The following is a 20744-nucleotide window of genomic DNA, read 5'->3' on the forward strand; positions in this document are numbered from 1 at the left end:
CATCTGATTCATAACACAGAAGACTTTCACTGTCCTTTCTTTCCAGATAACTACGTTTCCACTTATGAAATACCACACATGCAGTATCCCGTACTGAATTGCCATAAATGTACTTAAACTTCAAATTTTAATCTGTCAGCAATATCCTATGTTGAATTTACACTAATTTCCAAGAGCACAATGAAACTTAAATGAGAGGAGACCAACCCACACTATTTTTATCAGGGGCCCTGAGGGACAGAGCTATGGCCCTCTGAAGTCCTAAAAAGCCATTTTTAAGCACCACTTTTTTTTTTTTTTTCAATACTCAGTTGCTCCACTGAAAGAGCAGACAGAAAAAAAAAAAGGAGAGGAATTAAAGAACATTGGTAAAAAATTAATCCTTGGTGGAGAGCAAATGCCTGAAGTATGAGTTTCCTGAATCACATACTTAACAGATGTATTTAAACTTTAATTACTTTTAATTTCACTGGAACCACCCATAGCAGCATTTTTCAATGAGGGGAGTGTTTGTTCTCATGTTTACATGACACAGGGAGTCACACATAACACAGGGAGTGTTAATCTCATGTACTGGTGCTCAGTGTTTGTCATCTGGAATATTTTTATGTATCACAGTTGGAGAGGGCTTGGAGCGACTTGGGCTGGTGGAAGGTGTCCCAGCCTACGGCAGGAGGTGAAACAGGATGGGCTTCGAGATCCTTTCGAACCCAATCCATGCTGGGATTCTATCGCGTTTGGATGTCAAAGAGCCTTTGCTGTTTCCATGTGTCCGTGTGGAACACCCCGGGTTACCAGTCCGGTTCACAGCCGTCCCCTCCCGGAGCCCGTGCCGGGGCTCCATTTCAGCTCCGCGGGGCGGGAAATGGCGGCGGGGCTGGGGCTGGGCTGGGGCTGGGGCTGGGCTGGGCCGGGCCCGCCCGATAGGCCCGCTCGGCCCCGCCTGCGCGGCGGGCGGACCCGGCCCCGCTCTGGCCCCGCGCGGGGCTCTGGGCGATGGCGGCGGCGCGGCGGGCGCGGCCGGGAGGGCCCCGCGCGGGGCCGGGGTTCGGGCGGGCCGAGCCGGAGCCCGCGGTGCCGCAGGGGCTGCTGCGGGCGGCGCGGCGCAGCGGGCAGCTCAACCTGGCGGGACGCGGCCTCCGCGACGGTGTGTGAGCCGGGCCGCGCCGTCCAACCCCCGCACCACCGTGGGGGCTGCCGGGGGAGCCCCAGCACCACCGAAAGCGGCAGGGCGGGGGCGGCACACGAGGAACGGCAGCGACCGGTGTTCTGCCACCTGTCTGCAAGGAACTCACTTTTGTCTCTTTCTGACACATTTCCATCAGCATGTTGTTGTCCGCTCTGGAAACACTTCTCTAGAACACCGCTGACTATACAGATGTGTATATGCATCGCTATCTGTCTAACTATCCATCCATGTGTGTGCATATATCCACACATTTACATCTGTATATCTATATATTTCTATATATACATGTATCTGTCTCTGTATGTAGTTGTGTATATATGTGCAAACATATCTCTATCTGTCTCTCTATGTATCGTACCCCATGATAGGAGGGTTGGAACTGAATGACCATTAAGGTTCCTTCCAACCCAAACCACTCTATGATTCTGTATAGGAGGATTTTGAGAATAATTCCCTGAACAATCCAGCTGACTTGTGTATGTTTGTGTGGCAGTGCCTCCACATGTGTGGCGGATCAATGTGGACACTCCGGAGGAGGCCCAGCAGAACCTGTCCTTTGGAGCTGCAGATCGCTGGTGGGAGCAGACAGACCTCACCAAGCTCATCCTTGCCTCCAACAAGCTGCAGAGCCTCTCGGAGGATGTGCAGCTGCTGCCTGCCCTCACCGTGCTGGATGTGAGTACAAGGAGCCCTTGGTCAGATGCTACTTCCGTGGAGGAGGTGGAAAAATGTTGTCTTAGACTTTTAGTTTCCATTTCCCTGCAGGAGTGGAGCTGGTGTGTTCTTTTCACAGACATGTAGGGATATGGCAAGGGGGAATGGCCTTATGCTGAATGAGAGCAGGGTTAGATGAAATATTGGGAAGAAATCCTTCCCTGTGACAGTGGAGTGGCTCTGGCACAGGTTGCCCAGAGAAGCTGTGGCTGCCCCATCCCTGGAAGTGTCCAAGGCCAGGTTGGACGGGGCTTGGAGCAACCTGGGATAGTGGAAGGTGTCCCTGCCAGGGCAGGGGGTGGAACAGGATGGGCTTTAAGATCCTTTCCAACCCAGTCCAGTTTTGGGGCTGCATGATTTTTGGAATACAAGTGAGCACAGTACCAGCTCCTGAACCAGCACAGTGCTGGCAGAGCTGCCTCTGACTGAATGTCCACGAACCCACTGCCTTTAAAAAATACATTTATTTATTGCTTATATTATATATTATTTTGTAATTCTTTGATTCTCAGGATAAAGAAAAAACTGTTACAGGTCACTCTGATAATGTCTCAGTTCATACACTTGTAGCGTGTAATCATAGAATCACGAATGTCCTGGGCTGGAAGGGAGCCACACGGATCAAGTCCAGCTCCAGGGAAAGATCTGGGAACTTCTGTTATGGACACTTTAGGAAGAGCTGTTACTGGGAGTGCAACCCCCTTTACTGCACTCCCCTTCAACTCTAATCTCTGGGCACTGATAGCAGTTAAGGAGAATTTTGCAGTTCCATGTGTACAGAATTTCTGTGTGGATCAGGTTGGCTTTTTTCTGGGAAAAAGCCCTGCAAGGCACAAATTAGTAACTGTATTCTAAAACCTCTATTTTCTAGGTGCATGATAATCAACTGACATCACTTCCTTCTGCTTTAGGACAACTAGAAAATCTCCAGAAACTTGATGTCAGGTAAGGATGTGTTACAGAACAAACAAGAGGAATATTGCACTGACTTTCATGTGTGAATGAAAGATTGCAGGATATCAAACTTGCTTTCAGAAAATTAATTCCAGGTTCCTAACCCTAGAATACTATTATATTATATTGAGAACCGTAAGTTTTGGATCATAACTGGTGATCTTGGTTTTGTTGGAATTGTTTTCACTGATACTCAAAGTCACAGTCCCTTGGAAGGTGAAAACAGTGATATTCTGAATAATCTCACAAAATAACATTTGTTTGCTTCAGTCTGGCAGTTTTGAGGATAAAACACCTTCTGCCACGAATAATTCACATTGTACATGATTTTCTAGGTGTCGTTCATGCTAGGAAGTTCAGGATCTTGTGTTTACTGGGGTAATTTTGTGAATTTGTGCTCCAGGAGAGGTTATGCTGCCACTGTGTGAACTGCATAAACAAAACAATTCACATCCAGATGGAATATTGTAAATTCAGATTAGGATTAAAACTATTCTTGAACAAATAAAGGAAGGTAATTAATTTTTTTTTAGGAAACAAATCCATTGTAGAGGTCTGAGACAGGTTTTCCTTACCAGCAGGATGTGTACAGGCTGTGGAGCACGAGTGTTCTGTGTGCATCCTATTCCTGAAAACTCCTCAGTGATTGTTTTTCTCTTTGTGTCCCATGTTTTCCCACCAGCCACAACAAGCTGCAGAGCCTCCCTGAGGAGCTGCTGCAGCTGCCCCGGCTGAGGAGCCTCCTGCTGCAGCACAACGAGCTGAGCCACCTCCCTGAGGGTCTGGGGCAGCTCCTCAGCTTGGAGGAATTGGTAAATCAGCTTTTCCAACCATATTTCTTTGTGCAGAAAGATTTACCCATGTTTTGCTACAGCTAATTAAAAATTGCTGGCTTTGATGGCAGAACTTTGTGAGTATTCCAGTGAGCATTCTAAAGTCAGTTACTACATGGTGGGTTTTTTGGTTGTTCTTGGTTTGATGAATATTTTAGGAAAACTCAAATCCCTTGTGATCTGTCAGTCATGGGAGACTTGTTTCTTCTGTTACACTTCTGCCAGGGAGATCCTAAATATGTCAGCTAGCTAATTTTAATGTTCTGCCAGTAATTAACTTTGCACTAGCAGCACCCATGGGATAGTTTAAACATCTTTGTCTTAATCTCTCTCACTTTTTTTTCAATCTGCAGGATGTGTCCAACAACCACCTCACAGACATTCCAACAAGTTTTGCTTTGCTCGTTAACTTGGTGCGGCTCAATTTGGCCTGTAATCAGCTCAAGGACCTGCCTGAAGATCTCAGTGCCATGAAAAGTAACTCACTTTCCTCACACCATTAAATGCCAAAGAGCTAGTTCTGTGCTTATGTTCATATTAGTCAGGTTTTAAAATATATCCCTAAAGTTAATGCATTCCCAAGAAAATCAGGTCAGAATTATTAGTTCTAAATTCTGTTTGGCAAAATGTTGTTGCATTTATTTTAAAACCCAGGATAATTATACTTCTGTGGAAAGCTATTTTTATTTTCTCCTGTTTCTGTTTATCATTGCACATTTACTTTCACAGGCTTGAGACAGCTGGATTGTACCAAAAATTACCTGGAAACTGTACCTTCTAAATTAGCAACTATGGCATCACTGGAGCAGCTTTACCTGAGGAAAAATAAACTGCGTTCCTTGCCAGAGTTTCCCTCCTGCAAATTACTGAAGGTGAGCTTGGAATGGCTGCAATGCGGTAAGTAAATAATGACAGTTACTTTAAACACAAGTTTTTGTGAGGCACTGTGATCAAAAATTAATGGTGGTGTGTTTAGAACTCTTATTTAGTACACCCCCCTTTGCAATTTCTCTTGCTGTCCTCAGTATTCAACCTTAAGGTCATTTGGAAGACAAATGTGCAGCAGAACTTTCAGATTTGCAAAATAAATATTTAGAAGAGGAATGACTTAAAACTGGATCTAGTGTTGCCTATTTTTTCTCAGTGGGAGCATTTTCTGGTTAAATTAACATTCTTCATTATAATTTTTTCTTTGTAATTACGGAAAAAGCATACTGGTTTTCCTTTTGGCATAATCAGGGATTCCTGGTATTTTGTAGCATTAATTTCTGATATATTTAAAATTGACAATCACCTGTCTCAGAACATCAGAAATTTGTTACTCAACTGATAGGGAAGTGGTTGGGCTATGGGAATGCCGCTGTTACTGTAGTGTTTCCATTGACCAACTCTGAAGTCAGCAGTGAAAATTCCAAGCTATTTCCTCATTTTCTATCAAAATTCCTGTTAGTTTGTGAAGTTCAGTGTCTTAGTGAATCTAGCATATGCTCTTTAGGTTAAGGAATCATTCATTTTTTCCTTTATAAATTAAACATTTCCATCAGGGAGATGAAAGCTGCCTCTCAGCTTCCTCTGACTTTGAATTTCAGAAGCTTCTTGAGCAAAGGAGTCGTTGACAAGTTCTTGGCGAAAGTGGAACAAGTTTATTCCTGGCTGGGAAATGGGACTCGGAGCTGAGGGTTCTGTGTTGGGTTCAAAAAAGCTGAGTCAGTCCCATGTCTCTGGATCTTTGGAGGCTTTGATATTTCATAGGCAGAAGAAAGGGAGTCAAGATCTATTTTTTTCTCCACAGTTATCATATCTTTCTGCTGATGTCATGATTTAGGAGATGAGTTTTAAAGCAATTTTACCAGAGTACCGTAGTGGTAGGTGCTCTTTTTTCCCATAGGAATTACATGCTGGTGAGAATCAGATTGAGATCCTCAATGCAGAGAATCTGAAACACCTGAATTCCCTGTCTGTGCTGGAACTCAGAGACAACAAGATCAAATCAGTCCCTGAGGAGATCACTCTGCTGCAGAAGCTGGAGCGGCTCGACCTGGCCAATAATGACATCAGTAGGTAATAGAGACAGCTGGGCTGGGTCTGAGGGGAGTGACATGGCTGGTGGCAGCTCATTCCTGGTGAATCACACTAGGGGAGGTGCAATTAAGGACTTAATCATAAAATGAGGGAACCCTCTGTATTGTGTGATTGCTCTGATCAAACTGGGCCTTTCTTAACCATTCTGTGTTCTGCTTGTGACTTATATTTAATTGTAAGTGCTTTGGGAAGGGTCTGGGGGAGCTGGGGAAGGGTCTGGAGCACCAGGAGTGGCTGAGAGAGCTGTGGGGGCTCAGCCTGGAGAAAATGAGGTTCAGGGGGGACCTTCTCATTCTCTGCAACTCCATGACAGGAGGGTGCAGCCAGGTGAGGGTTGGGCTCTGCTCCCAGGGAACAAGGACAGGACAAGAAGAAACGGCCTCAAGCTGTGCCAGGGGAGGGTCTGGTTGGACATCAGGAGGAATTTCCTCATGGAAAGGGTGTTCAGGCATTGGAAGGGGCTGCCCAGGAAGGTGATGGAATCTCCATCCCTGGAGGTGTCCAAGGAACAACTTTATGTGGCACTCACTGCTGTTGGCTGGGTGACAAGATGGGATTAGGCACAGGCTGGACTCAGTGGTCCGGGAGGGCTTTTCCAACCTAAATGATGGTGGGATTCTGCATCTTTTTCTTTGATCCTGAGTTCAGAATCCCATCTGACAAAACATTTCAGATTCTTTAGCAATTGGTTTGGACCTGCTTTGAAATCAGTTGTTTCCATCTGCAGGTTGCCTTATACATTGGGGAACCTTCCTCAGCTGAAATTCCTGGCACTGGAGGGAAATCCTTTGAGAACCATCCGGAGAGACCTGCTGGAAGTAAGCACTGGAATTTGGTTATGTTGCAGGTGAACATTTGCTGCATCCCCACAGTGTGGGCAGCAGGAGAAGCATGAAAAGCTAAAAATGTGGAGCCCAAGGTTGTGATTCAGGATTAGAAATTTTCAGTTGGAATAGATGAAGTTATAACTAAATAAGTTCCTAAGATGCTGTGAGGAGGGCTTCCCTATGGGAATTCAGGTGAAATTTTTATTCAGCAGTGCTGTGGGCTCCACCTCTGTGACTGAAATTGTCCCTCTGCGTTGTTTCACCAGCTGCATAAACACCGCTTAGTGACTATTTTTTTGTTTCTTTTTAAAAGAAAGGCACCCAGGAACTTCTGAAATATCTGAGAAGCAAAATCCAAGGTATGTTGCTTTATTCCATTTATTGCATTTAAAGAGATTCTAAGAAATCAAAATAAATAAGAACCTAGGGAGGGTGGTTGTTTAAATCTGGGCCCTTCCAGTTATCCTGCAGTAATAGAGATTTCTTTTACTCAACAGCTTGCTCTGATATTTCTATTTCTTTTCCTTATTCTATTAGATAATACTGAATAACAAACATGCCCTTATTGAGGATTATAATTTCTAAAATAATCTCAATATGCCTAATCTTTGTTCTTAAAAGGGATCTTGATTATAGATGCATCAGCTTTTCTTACCAGTGCTGTGTGACTGTTCCTTTTCCAGTGGCTGTCCCCACTTGCCAGAGGATGGCAGCATTAATTAGGCTTCTGCAGCAGAAAAAATTCCTTCCAAATGTCAGCTTCCATGCAAATCTGACATGTTAACTCCACAAAACTTAATGGAATGCTGGAGTACAAGCTCAGTCTAACAGATAATATAATTGTGATAACACAGTTAGCTCATGTCTTGCATGTACAACAGTACTTACGGTTTTACTCTGCCTCTTATGGAGCTAAACCAGTGGCAGTCCTGTTTTTGTAGAGGTTTAAATTGGGAAAAGCCTCCTTTTTTAACTTATTTCTAACCCTTTTGCCAGAAAATTATTGGAATAATCTGAATTAGGTGACCTTCAGTTGAGCCAGGAGTAAAGGGGGTGATGGAGGTGCCTGGGACACACTCTGCACTCCTGGATCCCTCAGAACTGTGACTGGACCTCTCTGTTGTCTGTAGATGATGGACCTGGCCCCAGTGAAGAGCCTCCTGTGACAGCCATGACCCTTCCCAGCCAGGCAAGGGTGAACATGCATGCCATAACCTCACTGAAATTGTTGGAGTACAGGTATGTGCTTGGAAATATTACCTGTTCCTAAAGCTGCAAAAACACTCCCCTATTTTTTAGTTGTGTCCTCCCCTGCCTTTATTACATACCAAGCTGTCCACAAATCCTACTGTATTTGGGCATTTTCCTCTCTAATTCCTGTACTCAGGAATAGGCAGATTTGAATTGCAGGGGTTTAATTATTCATTTGTAAAATCAAATATTTCACAGTAACTCACTGAAATGCTGAAAACCTTCAGGTGCTTTTGGTACCTTTTAAGCTCTTTACAGTTTTCAGTAAATCTCAGAACATCTTGTAGTAGGTAAGTGTCTCCTCAATTATTTTTTAATTGTACCTTGATAAGCTGGGAATGGGAAAGAAAACCATGAAGGACTTGGGGACGTTGATGGATGAGAAGCTGGGACAGGCTGGGAGAACTGGGAATGTTCATCCTGGAGGAGAGGAGGCTCCGGGGGCAACTTAGAGCCCCTTCGTTTGCCTAAAGGGGCATCTGAGAGGTCTGGAGAGGGACTTTGGACAAGGATATGGAGAGACAGGAAAAAGGGGAATGGCTTCCCACTGCTGGAGGACTGGGTTAGATGGGATATTGGGAAGGAAGTCTTGGCTATGAGGGTGGTGAGGCCCTGGCACAGGTTGCCCAGAGAAGCTGTGGCTGCCCCATCCCTGGGAGTGTTCAAGTCCAGGTTCAATGGATCTTGGAGCAACCTGGGATAGTGGAAGGTGTCCCTGCCCATGGCAGGGGATGGAAGAGATGAGCTTTAAGATCCCTCCCATCCCTAACTATTCCAGGATTCTGTGATACTTGCTGACAGGGCAGTGGTTGGAGCTTTCTGATCAACAGGCCCATGCATTTCAAATTGTAGCTATTTACCTGTCTGTTCTACTGCTCATCTTCTCTAAAAGAGGGTGAAAATGCCTTGTTAATCCCCAGAAATGATGAACTGGTGTCACTCAGCCCCTCTTTCTCCCCTCAGTGAGAAGCAGGCAGCAGAGATCCCCGAGGAGATGTTCGATGCCGTGGGCACCAACCCTGTGACCACTGTCAACTTCAGCAAGAACCAGCTGAGAGAGGTGCCCCCAAGGTACTGTGTGAAGGTCATTCCTCATCTGTGACTTGCTTTTCTGCCTTTGTTCTCAGCATCTTGTGTCCTCCCTGAAGCTGTTTGCACTTTGTTGCTGTGTCTGTGCACACAAATCAAAGTACAGTGAGATACAGTGACACGCTTGTGTGTCTTGTACAGGAGTGTGCACATGGGGCCTGGAGTCACTTGTGTCATCCACAGTCATGGAAAATCTCTGGCACTGATGGCACTAATTAGTCTTTTTGTGTTACGAGGGCGGTTTGTTGGATCTCTGGGAGCCCAAGAAAACCACATTAAGGACACCACCACATTGTGGAATTGATCTATGCCCATTCTCAGACCCAAGTGTGCTGAATGTTTCACCTTTAGCACACAGAGCTTGAAGAGGTGCAATCTCAGGGGAAGAAAAAGGTCCATTTTCAGTACAATCTCTAGAGACTGGATTTTGTGAGCTGGTGTTTGTGCCTCCTGTGCTTTGTCAGTGTATCAGAGGCTGTTGCATTCCCTGGGATAGGTGTGGGTGGGTGTGCAGCTGCCTCAAAATTCCATGCCAATCCAGACAGGAGAGAAAAGTGTTTTCTCATTTAATAGCATTTGGTTTTAGGGCTAAACCAGAGATTCTATTTGGGGGGTTTTACAGTGAACTTCTTGAGCAGCTAAATAATTTACACCAAAGCATCTCAATGTAACAGCCTTCTACAAGCAGCAGCAAGATTTGTAACAATGGAGCAGAAACAAAAAATGGAAAAAATAGGAATTTCTTTCAGTTTGTTTGGCTGCAGAAGAAGGTGGATAAAACGTCTCCAGGTCAGGAGATGGCAGTGATGGTCACCTGTGCTCTGGTTTCTGATGTAGCTCTTGGCTGCATTTACTGAGGAGGCTTTTGTAGTAAAATTTACTCTCCTAATCAGAGAGAGAAAATGTGATTTAATCACTGTAGATCAGTAATTTGAGCTTTGCCTTCACTCAAGTGTAAGGTTTGAGGAGCAGCAGCTCTCACGGGTGACATCTCATTATCTTCAGGAAATTACTTCTGGATTTTCAAGAAAAAAAAAGTGTCCTTGATTTGTAGAAGAAAGCAGTTTTTAAATAACTTAGAATGCAAGCATGAGCTTCCATAATTACAGTATTTCCTTTTTGGATTTCAGGATTGTGGAGCTGAAAGACTCAGTTTGTGATGTCAACCTTGGCTTCAACAAAATCTCCTCCATTTCCCTGGAGCTGTGCAGGCTCCATAAATTGACACATTTGGATCTGAGGTTGGTGACATGTGTTGGGTTCCTTCCCTGGAAACTTGTTTTCCTGCCTCCCTAAACCAGCCATCTGTTCCAGTGGGATTGCAGCACTGGGATCAATTTTCATTCCCAAATGCCTCCGTGGCAGAGCTGAAATAGCCTAAATTTGGGTCTTGGTAAAAGAAAACCCAAAAAACAAGTGGACCAGCTCTGAGATTTGTTGTGAGGAGAGAGATGTTGCTATTTAAAAACACTTCCATCACCCTCCAAAAGACATACACACCAAAAAATCCTAGGAATTAGGACAGTGAAGGTTCAGATCTTGCCATGTTGCTGGAAACAGAAACAGTAGATGGCAAAAGATGTTACTTACGTTATCTTACCTCCCCTGACTCCTGAGAAATGCTCCTTGCATTGTTCATCAGGATTAGCTCAAACCATGGATTTTGGAGAGGTGTAGCTACCTGACTGATTTACTTTGGCTCCAGGATCTGGGCAGTTTCCTAAGCTTTCCTCTGGAATCCAAGGAGCTGAATTTCCAGGCAGGTTTATAGAGTTTTTGGATGCTTGGGAATACTTGGGAATCTTTAGAGGACAGGCTTTGAGCCTCCTCCTGGTAGAAATGGGAATCCAGCCTGGCTGGCAGGTCAATCCAAGCCAGCAACTGTACCTGGGCACGGTCTTGCCCCATTTCTGAGGCAAAGAACTGGCCACAGACAGTGTGCATGTGATCAGTATGTTCTGTCCTGGGATTCTCAACTAAAACCTTGAGCAAGTGAATGATTATTGTTTGTTTTCCCTTGATACACAGAAACAACGTTTTGGCATCTTTACCCAAGGAAATGGAGGCGCTGACAAGACTGCAGATAATCAATCTTGCTTTTAACAGGTGAGCAACTCTCTAGATTTTTTAATAAAACAATAATCAAAAGAACTGGGTTGAATTTTGTATGATTTTCCTGTGATATAAGAACAAGGAGACCAGGCCGACGAGTTGTGGGCTTGAAACCCATGAAGTGCTTGTGTTTGTATTGCCCTGTTTCTGACTTTCCCTGTTTTGCCTCCTTTCTCTTCCTGAAGATTTAAGGTGTTTCCCAGTGTCCTCTATCACCTCCCAGCCCTGGAGACCATCCTGCTCAGCAACAACCAGGTGGGGTCCATTGACCCGCTGCAACTGAAGGGGATGGACATGCTGGGAACGCTGGACCTGCAGAACAATGACCTCCTCCACGTGCCCCCAGAACTGGGGAACTGTGAAAACCTGAGGTGTGTGATTTCACTGGGGATCTGTTTATACAATTGTATTCTGTCTGAGTTCTTCAGGGAGTGTTTTGTCAGAGGAAAAAATGCTCCTTGGCAGGATATTGTTTGTGGAGTCTCAGTGCCCCAAAAGGGTCTCTCTGATTATCTGTAAAACAAGGCAGTTTATTCCATAATTTCTCACTATTGTAAAGAGTTGGAGGAGTTGTTTCATCATTTCAGGGTCTGTTGGTTTGTATGAAGCTTCTGGCACAGCCTTAGTTCTGTTGCTTGTCCAGTCACAGTGTGATGCAGCACAGATAGGCCAGGCTTAGCAGGGAGGTTGGACCAGGTGAACCCACTGTGGTCCCTTCCAACCTGAACCATCCTGCTGGAATTCTGTTCCTGTATTCCAGAAGTTCTTTTCTCACTCCGGCTGGCAGAGGCTTGCTGCAGAATTGGGGTATGTGCTGCAGTCATACACCCCCACTGATTTATTAGCATAAATTAAAATTCACGTCTCTAAAGCCAAGCTGGTGTGAAGCAGGAAAGCAGGAATTAAAACTTTTAGTAGAACAGAAGAGGGATTACTTACAAATTCCTAAAGATTCAGCAGTCTGTATGCAGTGGATGAGTGTATGGGTACAAGAAGTCTTTATCTAAGTGCAGATTCCCGTTTTCCAGGACCCTGCTGTTGGAAGGGAACCCGTTCCGCACCCCCCGGGCTGCGATCTTGGCCAAGGGTACGGCTGCAGTGCTGGAATACCTGCGGAGCCGCATTCCCACCTGAGCCAGCTGCTGCCCTGGGCCAGCAGGGATCACACGACAAGGGGCTCCACTGCCTCCCTCCTCCTCCTCCTCCTGCCCGGGCCAAAGCATCTGTGAGGCTGTTTGTGTGTTAAGAAAGAACTGACCTGTAAAATATTCCCTGGATGCATGTTCCAATGGGGATCTCAGCATCCCACGCTCTGTTTACACTGTTTGTGATAAAGGAGCCATGGTGCTCTCTGCAGGCCAGCTGAGCTTTCAAGACAGTTGTCAAATCAAAGCCTTTGGGCAAAAGGGAACACTTTTGATTTTTGTATCCCTTTTTTGGTCTCTTTTCACTGTTCCCCCAAAATTGATTCCTGATCTGTGTGGTAAATGCTGGAGCTGTGAGGGGGTGACCAGGAGTAAGAGGTACCCCCTGCTTTGTGCATGGCTCACCTGAGGGCAAGAAAGTGGCCGGTGTTGGCAGCTGCACTGAGACAATAAATCTGTCCCCTTGGATGTCTGGTTTGGGTTCTTTAAGCATGTGCTGTAATTAAGTTTTCTAGAGAGTAACACTGAGATACTTTTCTTGTATCTCAGTCATATCACGCTTCCATGTCCTGAAGGTGATGCCTTTAATGATAATGGTGCTGCAGTGTGGGTATTAATAATATATAGAACCACAGACTCCCAGAATCACTGAGGTTGGAAAAGCCCTCCCAGCCCATCGAGTCTAACCTGAGCCTAATCCCCACCTTGTCACCCAGCCCAGAGCACTGAGTGCCACATCGAGTTGTTCCTTGGACACCTTCAGGGATAAGCACTCCACCACCTCCCTGGGCAGCCCCTTCCAATGCCTGAACACCCTTTCCAAGAAGGAATTTCTCCTGAAGTCCAACCTAAATCTCCCCTAGCACAGCTTGAGGCTTGTCCCATCTCCCTGTTCCCTGGGAGTATGGGCTTGTTCCCATTCCTCTTGTCCCATCCCTTGTTCCCTGGAAGCAGAGCCTGACCCCCACCTGGCTCCACTGTCCTGTCAGGGAGTTGCAGAGAGCGAGAAGGTACCCTCTGAGCCTCCTTTTCTCCAGGCTGAGCCCCCCCCCCACTCCCTCAGCCGCTCCTGGTGCTCCAGATCCTTCCCCAACTCTGTTCCCTTCCCTGTACACGCTCCAGCCCCTCAATGTCCTGGTCATGAGGGCCCAGAACAGGACACAGCACTTGAGGTTCTGGATCACAGCAAAATTTAATACAGTTCAACACTAAACCTTCCAGGGTTTGAATGTGTCCAGAATTAACATAAAATACACTAAACTGCTCAGGTCTCCAGGTTTAGGAAATGCCTTTCAGCCAGAGCAGGGATGGCTGAGGGACCTCAGCCCCAGCTGTGCTTCCCCATGGTCCTGGTGGAGAGGACCAGAACTGCCCAGGCTAGTGGGGAAATTCAGAGTATTAACCTGTGTGGAAAGACTAGGAGGGCAGCAGAAAAGAGAAGGAGAGGATGTTTCCTGTGGGAAATACCTGATGGTATCTGTGTGTAGTTCTAAGCTCCAAGAGTTCTTGGTAGAGCTCCAACATGTCCATGGGCAGCTCTGGATGATGGATGATGGATCCAGTTCACTGGATGATGGAGTTGCTGCAGCTCTCAACCCCAGCCCTCTCGTTTCCATACATTTTTCCTTTCATGCACCATTTGTTCCCCAAAAGCAGTAAACACTGAGTTTTCTTCACCATCTGCACCGCTTCCATTCCTTATCTGATGTCCCACAGTAGCAAGGAGAGTTGCCCAATTTTCCAGGCCCACTTCTGGAGGGATGTGGGGAACAACCACCCCTTCCTCCCCCTCACAGACCTTCCATCCTTCCCGACAGCAAAGAAATGACCCGAAAGAATTACAATAAGGTGACATTTTTATTATTTATACAATAAAGAGACTTTTTAATGTTATTCAAAACACTTTTTTTTTTGAAATACTGAAAAATTCGGGTACACCAAAGCCGAAAATGGCTCTGCATTAATACTGCACAGCGGCGGTTCAGTCCCTGGGCTCCCTATGGACAGAAGCATCTGCAAAATGCATCAACACCACACGCACGGGCCGGGGCCCCACAGGGCACGGGGAGGGGACAACCTGCATGTGCCAAGGGACGAGAGTTGATTGCACTCAATCAATAGATTTAAAATAGAATTTTTGAAGTACCTTTTTGCACATAAAATGAAGCAGCTTTCAAGTTCAGTTAAGTCTTTATACTGCAAAAAACATGAAGTACATTCACAATCTATGTTAATAAAGTAGTAAATATTTCCTCATTCAGCTTTATTTACAGGAATACTGGAATTCAACTGAAAAGTACAGTCATCTGGAATATAGCAATCTTTGAACACATACAAAAATGACCATTTCTGTATATAATTTAAGCTCAAAATCACAATTATCTCAAAATATTAATTACAATACAGCCATCTCCATCATAATTAAACATGTCTTTTATAAAATGGTAAAATCTTTAATAAAGGAAGCTGTTGGTTCTGAACCGGATACAGTACTCACAGGTAGAAAACCGAAGTGATGAGCGAGTGCCCTGCCCGGGGAGGGGACACGAGGGGGGGACACGAGGGAGGGACATGAGCCACCGAGGCAGCCCAGAGACACAGGCCCTGAGTGCCAGGGCCAGGGGTCCTCACACAATGCAATGGTGTCATTCAGTCACTTCCACAAAATCGGCTGGAATCATCCAGGAAGGGGATTGGCAAAGTTTTTTTAGTTTCGTTTTTTATTTCAATTCCATGATTTGCAAACGGTCCCTTTTGGGATTGGGTTGGTGGTGGCCCTGCAGGCTCCTGGAGTGGCCCACAGTGCCAACAGCCTCGTTCCCACAGCACCCAAACCCTCAATGGATCCGTATCCCATCAAACTACTGCCCGGAAAGTTGTATTGGCACGGCCACAGGGAATGACTCAGGGCCTGAGTGCCTGGGAATAAGGGGATGAGGCCAGACGGCTTTGTGCGCTTCAAGAGGGAATTATGGAATCTGGAAGGGAGAGAAGGGAGGGGCCACGCCAGCCACGGGCAGGGAGCTCAGACTGCAGAGAGAATTCCCATCTTCCCCAGTGTGGGATTTCTAACTGTGAAATCCAACCAGTTCACAGGATCACAGGATAGCTGGCGTTGGAAGGGACCTCTGGAGATCACCCAGTCCAACCCCCTGCAGGGTCACCTGGAGCAGGTGACAAAGAAATTTGTCCAGGTGGATTTGGGATGTCTCCAGCTAAGGAGACTGACTCCATGCCCTTCCTGGGCAGCTATTCCAGGCTCTGCCACCCTCCATGGAAAGAAGTTCTACCTCATGTTGAGGTGGAAGTTCTTGTGTTTTAGTTTATGGCCAAATCCTGCCAAGGTGGGTGGTGACTCCACAGCCCTGTCACCTCCTGTGCCTGTGTGTGAGCCATGTCCAACCCTGATCCTGTTGGACAGGGTCTGCCTGGATGGGGGAAAATACAGCCCCCCATGTCCTGAGCTGGACTGGGCAGCACAGCCCCGGCTCCGGCCCTTCTCCTGCCACAGACAATTCCCAGGAATAACCACCCTGATCCCCACTGACCCTGTACAGACCTGGGTCTGACACCATGACCTGTCTCAGCTGATCCAAATGTGCCTTTGTAATTTAATACAGGGTTTGCATTTCCTGTTGTAAATCTCCCTATCAGATATATACACATCTATAAATAAGCATTTTTGATTGCATAAGGTAATTAATGCTATATTACAGCAGAGAGGTTTCATAGAATCCCAGATTGGTTTGGGTTGGAAGAGACCTTAAAGGTCATCCAGTCTTACTCCCTGCCATGGGCAGGGACACCTTGCACTATCCCAGGTTACTCCAAGCCTTGTCCAACCTGGCCTTGGACACTTCCAGAGATGGGGCAGCCACAGCTTCTCTGGGCAACCTGTGCCAGGGCCTCCTCACCCTCACAGCCAGAAATTTCTCCCCAATATCCCATCTAACTCTGCCCTTTGTCAGTGGGAAGCCATTCCCCCTTGTCCTGTCCCTCCAGGCTCTTGTCCAAAGTCCCTTTCCAGCTCTCTTGGAGCCCCTTCAGGCACTGGAAGGGGCTTTAACCAACACCTTTACACTCCAAGTGCTCACTAACAGCAGCAAACCAACATTCCAGACATTCCATATCCTTTTTTCCTTGGATTTTCCTTGGATTTCCTGGGCTCTGCTCTCAGCTGTCCCATTCCCCCCTAGTATTGTCCTGCCTGGTCCCTGCTTGGAGCCACTGGCTGGGCACCTGGCTGGCATCTCTTGTCCTCTCACAGGGGCTGGCACTGCCACCAAACACAGATGCAGATGTGGATGTGTTATAAAATATCTCAGAAAGCAAGATTTGAAGGTGTTAAATTGTTGCTGTTGCAACACCTGGTCGATAACTCCCCTAGTTTGTCATCACCTGGATACGAACTGTGAGCTGGCACTGGGAAAAGGGGGTCCTGGAGGCTTCCTGCGGTCTGGGCTGAGTTTTTTCCTCAAAAAAATTTAAAAAAGCATTTTGAAAGCAGCCTTTTTGCTTTCTTTTTCCTCCCCCACCATCGCCCTGTGCAGGACCCCCTGTGTAGGGGAGACCCCTCGGCTCTCTGGGGCTCAGCTCTGTCCCTCCGCTCCCAGCAAATCTCCAAAAGGTCCCACAGCCAGGGAGGGAAGGGTTAGGAATTCCTAGTGGCTCTTGGAGGCAGCGAAGTGGAATATCCCCAGCTATGTCTGTGGGCTGTGGCTGCACCCTTGGACGTGGGATATTTGGGGGGGAATGAGTCCGGGCACAGACGAGCCTGGTGCCAGCTCTCCCTCATCCCTTCCTCAGGGAAATGGGATCCCCTGAAAACACCTGGAGGGAGGTTTCCCTGTCTTTTTCCATCTTGCTGCCAGGTATAACCACGCTGGAGCCCTGAACCACCAGCAGCTGTCAGGACTCTCTCTGTTGGGAGCAGCACCAGGACTTGGACCTGAGGGGTTGTCACACTGTGCCCTGAGCTGGGAATGCTCCTTCCAGGCTGGCTTGGTGTCACTCAGTGTCACCTGCTGCTCCCTGGGATGTGGCAGCTCTCAAACCTGCTCCCATTCCCTGTAAAGCACTCCTGATCAAATCAAGGATCACATAAAGCCTCCTCGATGGGAATATCCCAAGCTGGGCCCGGCCCGGCCTGGAGCCAGTGAAAATACACAACAATGTCCATGGGAATGGGAGATGTGAGTAAAGGGCCTCGAATTGGAAATTTAAAAAGTGAAATAATAAAATTAGCAGCAACAAAAGAAGTTTTACTGCCACCATCACAACCTTCCTCCATCCGTGAGCCAAACCTGCCTGTCCTCGGAGTTCTCCTGTAGAGTGTGCACATGGAATCCACGGGAAGTGCCAAATCAAAGGGGTTAACCCATTCCAGAGGGAGTTAACCCATTCCAAAGGAAGTCAGAATCATAGAACCATAGAATGGTTTGGGTTGGAAGGAACCTTAGAGCTCATCCCATTCCATCCCCTGCCATGGGCAGGGAGGGACACCTTCCACTAGACCAGGTTGCTCCAAGGCCCATCCAACCTGGCCCATTCCAAAGGAAGTTCTCCCATTTCCATGTGGGTTTTTGTACCGAGGTCCCAGAGTTCCAATTTCAGAAGTCTCTCACCCTGTATATGAATTGTTCCTGATCCCTACGGAGCCAACTATACACACGGCATATGTACAGGTATTTTCATAAGGCATAGAATATCTTTGCATTGAAAATAAATGAACATTATTAAATTTAATTTAATATATACTTTCTTTGAGGTGTTTATGAAAATATTTTTTTCTCTATACTTTTGTATGCGACATGATAGAAATATTTCATGGGAAGTACAGGTTAATATAGTTCATCTTTATAAAGGCATATACAACTCTGAGGCAGTGTTTCTGATGGACAGCAGAATTCCTAAAGGATTTGTATGTGCTTCTGTGTTCTGAAATCATATGAAATCGACTTTAAGAAGTAACTTGATTAAAAAAACGCACCAATGCACAGCCAGAGGCTGACAAGTAAAACTAATACGGAGCCACATGAACAATATATTTATATAGTTAATATATTTTTTCCCGATGATTGGTACTAACATAGAGTATTATACATTTGGCACTACTGTTTGCCATTGGTCCAGCAATTGGCAAAAAATTGGTTTCCTATGTATAAATCTGTTTGAACATTAGATCTGGCTAGACATATTTACTATTTATAAAAAAATATTTAGACAGTAAGCTCACGTTGAATAACAAGGTCTACTGTGTTCTGGAAACTCTTCAGTAGAAGCACAGCCTTCTCGTGTTCCATATGTACAAAGCTGTGTCCATTGGCCTGCAACAGGGACAAACACAGGAGAAAGCTCTATAGTGGCTTCATGTTGGTGGAACAAAGGGGTGGATGGAAATAAAAAGCTAAAATAAATAATGGACACATAAGGATCCCACAAACACTGAGCACACGTTTCTCTCGCCCTCCATTGGCTTTGAGCAGGGGCTGAACTGGAGGCTCCAGGGAATACTTCATTCCCACTGAAAAGATCTTGTGACTCTGGGATAGTTTGTGTGTTTCCTGAGGAAGCATAACTCTGGGATGGAAGGTTTCCATATTCCAGGTGCTGTGCTGCATGTATGGGCAGGATGGGCTCCGTTTGGATACAGAAATAGAGAGGGAAGTATTTATAAGCTGTTCTGTCAATTAAATCTCTCTATAATAATCCCTCTCTTGTCTGTTTCAACACTATTTCAAAAGTCAAATGTTAAACATAATTACCCACATTTCACTGACTGTGCTTAATAGGCCGAAGTAGAAGATCCACCATTCTCCAGGATAATGGACACAGCCCAGGAAGGGAATCAGGCTCCATGGCCACACCTGCTCCAGGCCCCCCCTGAGCCTCCTCTTCTCCAGGCTGAGCCCCGCCAGCTCCCTCAGCTGCTCCTGGTGCTCCAGATCCTTCCCCATCTCCATTCCCTTCTCTGGACATGCCTCCATCCCTCAATGTCTCTCTTGTCTGAGGGGCCCCGAACGGACCCCAGCACTGTAGGTATCTCAGCAGTGCCCAACACAGGGGAACATCACTTCCCTGGGGCTGTGGCCACACTATTTTTGATACAAACCAGGTGCTACTGGCCTTCTTGGCCACCTGGACAAAAAGTTCTGCAAGTAATTCTGCTATAAATCAATATCAAACTATATACAATAGTTTATATAAAAACAGAACTGTCAGTTAATTCACAGAATCACAGAATATCCCGAGTTGGAAGGGACCCATGAGGATCATCGAGTCCAGCCCTTAGCCCTGCACAGGACCATCCCCAAGAGTCCCACCAGGTGCCCCAGAGGAAACAAACATTCCTTAAGCTCTGGCAGCCTTGGTGCTGTGACCACTGCCCTGGGGAGCCTGTTCAGTGCCCAGCCACCCTCTGGGGGAAGAACCTTTTTCTGAGATCCAACCTAACCCTGCCCTGACACAACTTCAGGCCTGCATCACCACCACTGCATTTCTGAGCTGCCCTCAGCCCCCCAGCAGTCCCTCCCCCTGTACCTGCAGGATCTTGTCCCCGGGCTGGAGCAGGCTGGATGCGGGGCCGTCAGGCTGAACCCTAGTAACAAAGATACCCTATAAGTCAAAGTAACACAGGTTAGGATGCCATCTCCGAGACCTACAGCCCAAAATACAGGTGAGTCCCTAACTGGGGTCTGGGGGCTTTATAGACTTGGGCTGAACACCAAACTCCATTTTAATCTGTTCGTAATCAAACACTAGGTTGGGTTTCTAGCAGCTTCAGCTGTTTCAACCAATAAATATAATTGTGGGTCATTTTTAACTAAGATTCCACCTCACAAAATACTGTCCAATATGAATAGAGTGAAAGGGTTATCAGGAGGGTAAGTAAAATGGAGCAAGCATTAATTTATTAGAATAATCTCTACCATAATCTACACAGTAGTCTTTGTTTGATTGCTCTAGGAAACAAAAAAGTTAAAAAGATGTCTAGAAAGCAGTTGATTATTCAGCCCTTGAGATCTTTAGTGCTGTGGGACAGACCTTAAATCCAGTGTCTGAGCAGTGAAAGGCTTTGAAAGAGGAAAAGCTATTAAGAATAAGGGATAGTTATGGATTTGTTTTCAGAATTTCAGTAAAATATGTTAATAAACTCCCAAATCAAAGGTTGGTTCCAGCTGATGAGCACGTTAAACTCCCACACAGCTCATCAGTCCTGGCCCCTCAGTGTCTGTGCTATGCTCTCCCTGCTCCAAGGGGAATCCAAGGCTAAATGTGAACATTCCCTTTGCTCCCAGGCATACCAGGGAAATCCCTGCTTGGCACCACCATCATGTGCCTCCTTGAAGGATTTTACAGTCTCGTGAGCAAGGTCCTGCCCAGTATTCCCAGTATGAAACCCAGTATAAAACTGTGAGCAGAGCCACGGGCTGCTGAAAGCTCATCCCTGTGCCATGAACTTGTGGCAGGGGTCTGCTGTTCCAAAGGAATGGTGGCTTCTCCATGGCTTCTCGTGTCCTCTCATTCCAGTGATATCAGCGTTTCATTT

At 46.3% G+C, this 20744-nt stretch overlaps 2 protein-coding genes across 2 annotated transcripts in view; one reads left to right on the forward strand and one right to left on the reverse strand.

Moving 5' to 3' along the window:
* Nucleotides 1-996: 996 nt before the first annotated feature.
* Nucleotides 997-12664, forward strand: LRRC40 (leucine rich repeat containing 40). The gene is made up of 15 exons (XM_027891089.1): nucleotides 997-1147; nucleotides 1683-1864; nucleotides 2775-2848; nucleotides 3540-3669; nucleotides 4044-4167; nucleotides 4420-4562; nucleotides 5579-5751; nucleotides 6500-6590; nucleotides 6913-6958; nucleotides 7730-7838; nucleotides 8814-8921; nucleotides 10070-10180; nucleotides 10968-11045; nucleotides 11237-11422; nucleotides 12080-12664. The coding sequence occupies exons 1-15, from the start codon at nucleotides 997-999 to the stop codon at nucleotides 12183-12185; spliced, it is 1812 nt and encodes a 603-aa protein (XP_027746890.1). The 3' UTR covers nucleotides 12186-12664.
* Nucleotides 12665-17744: 5080 nt separating this feature from the next.
* Nucleotides 17745-20744, reverse strand: part of LRRC7 (leucine rich repeat containing 7) — a 120199-nt gene continuing 117199 nt past the window's right edge. The window contains exons 25-26 of the mRNA XM_027891059.1: nucleotides 19736-19810; nucleotides 17745-18522 (exon numbers count right to left, since the gene is read on the reverse strand). Of these exons, the coding sequence (XP_027746860.1) occupies nucleotides 18415-18522; nucleotides 19736-19810 (183 nt within the window). The 3' untranslated portion in view covers nucleotides 17745-18414. The remainder of the gene's footprint in view (nucleotides 18523-19735; nucleotides 19811-20744) is intronic.

This window comes from Empidonax traillii, unplaced genomic scaffold (assembly GCF_003031625.1).
Source record: "Empidonax traillii isolate 1590-97213 ecotype Southwest subspecies unplaced genomic scaffold, ASM303162v1 scaffold309:size1915965, whole genome shotgun sequence".
Lineage (NCBI taxonomy): Eukaryota > Metazoa > Chordata > Aves > Passeriformes > Tyrannidae > Empidonax > Empidonax traillii.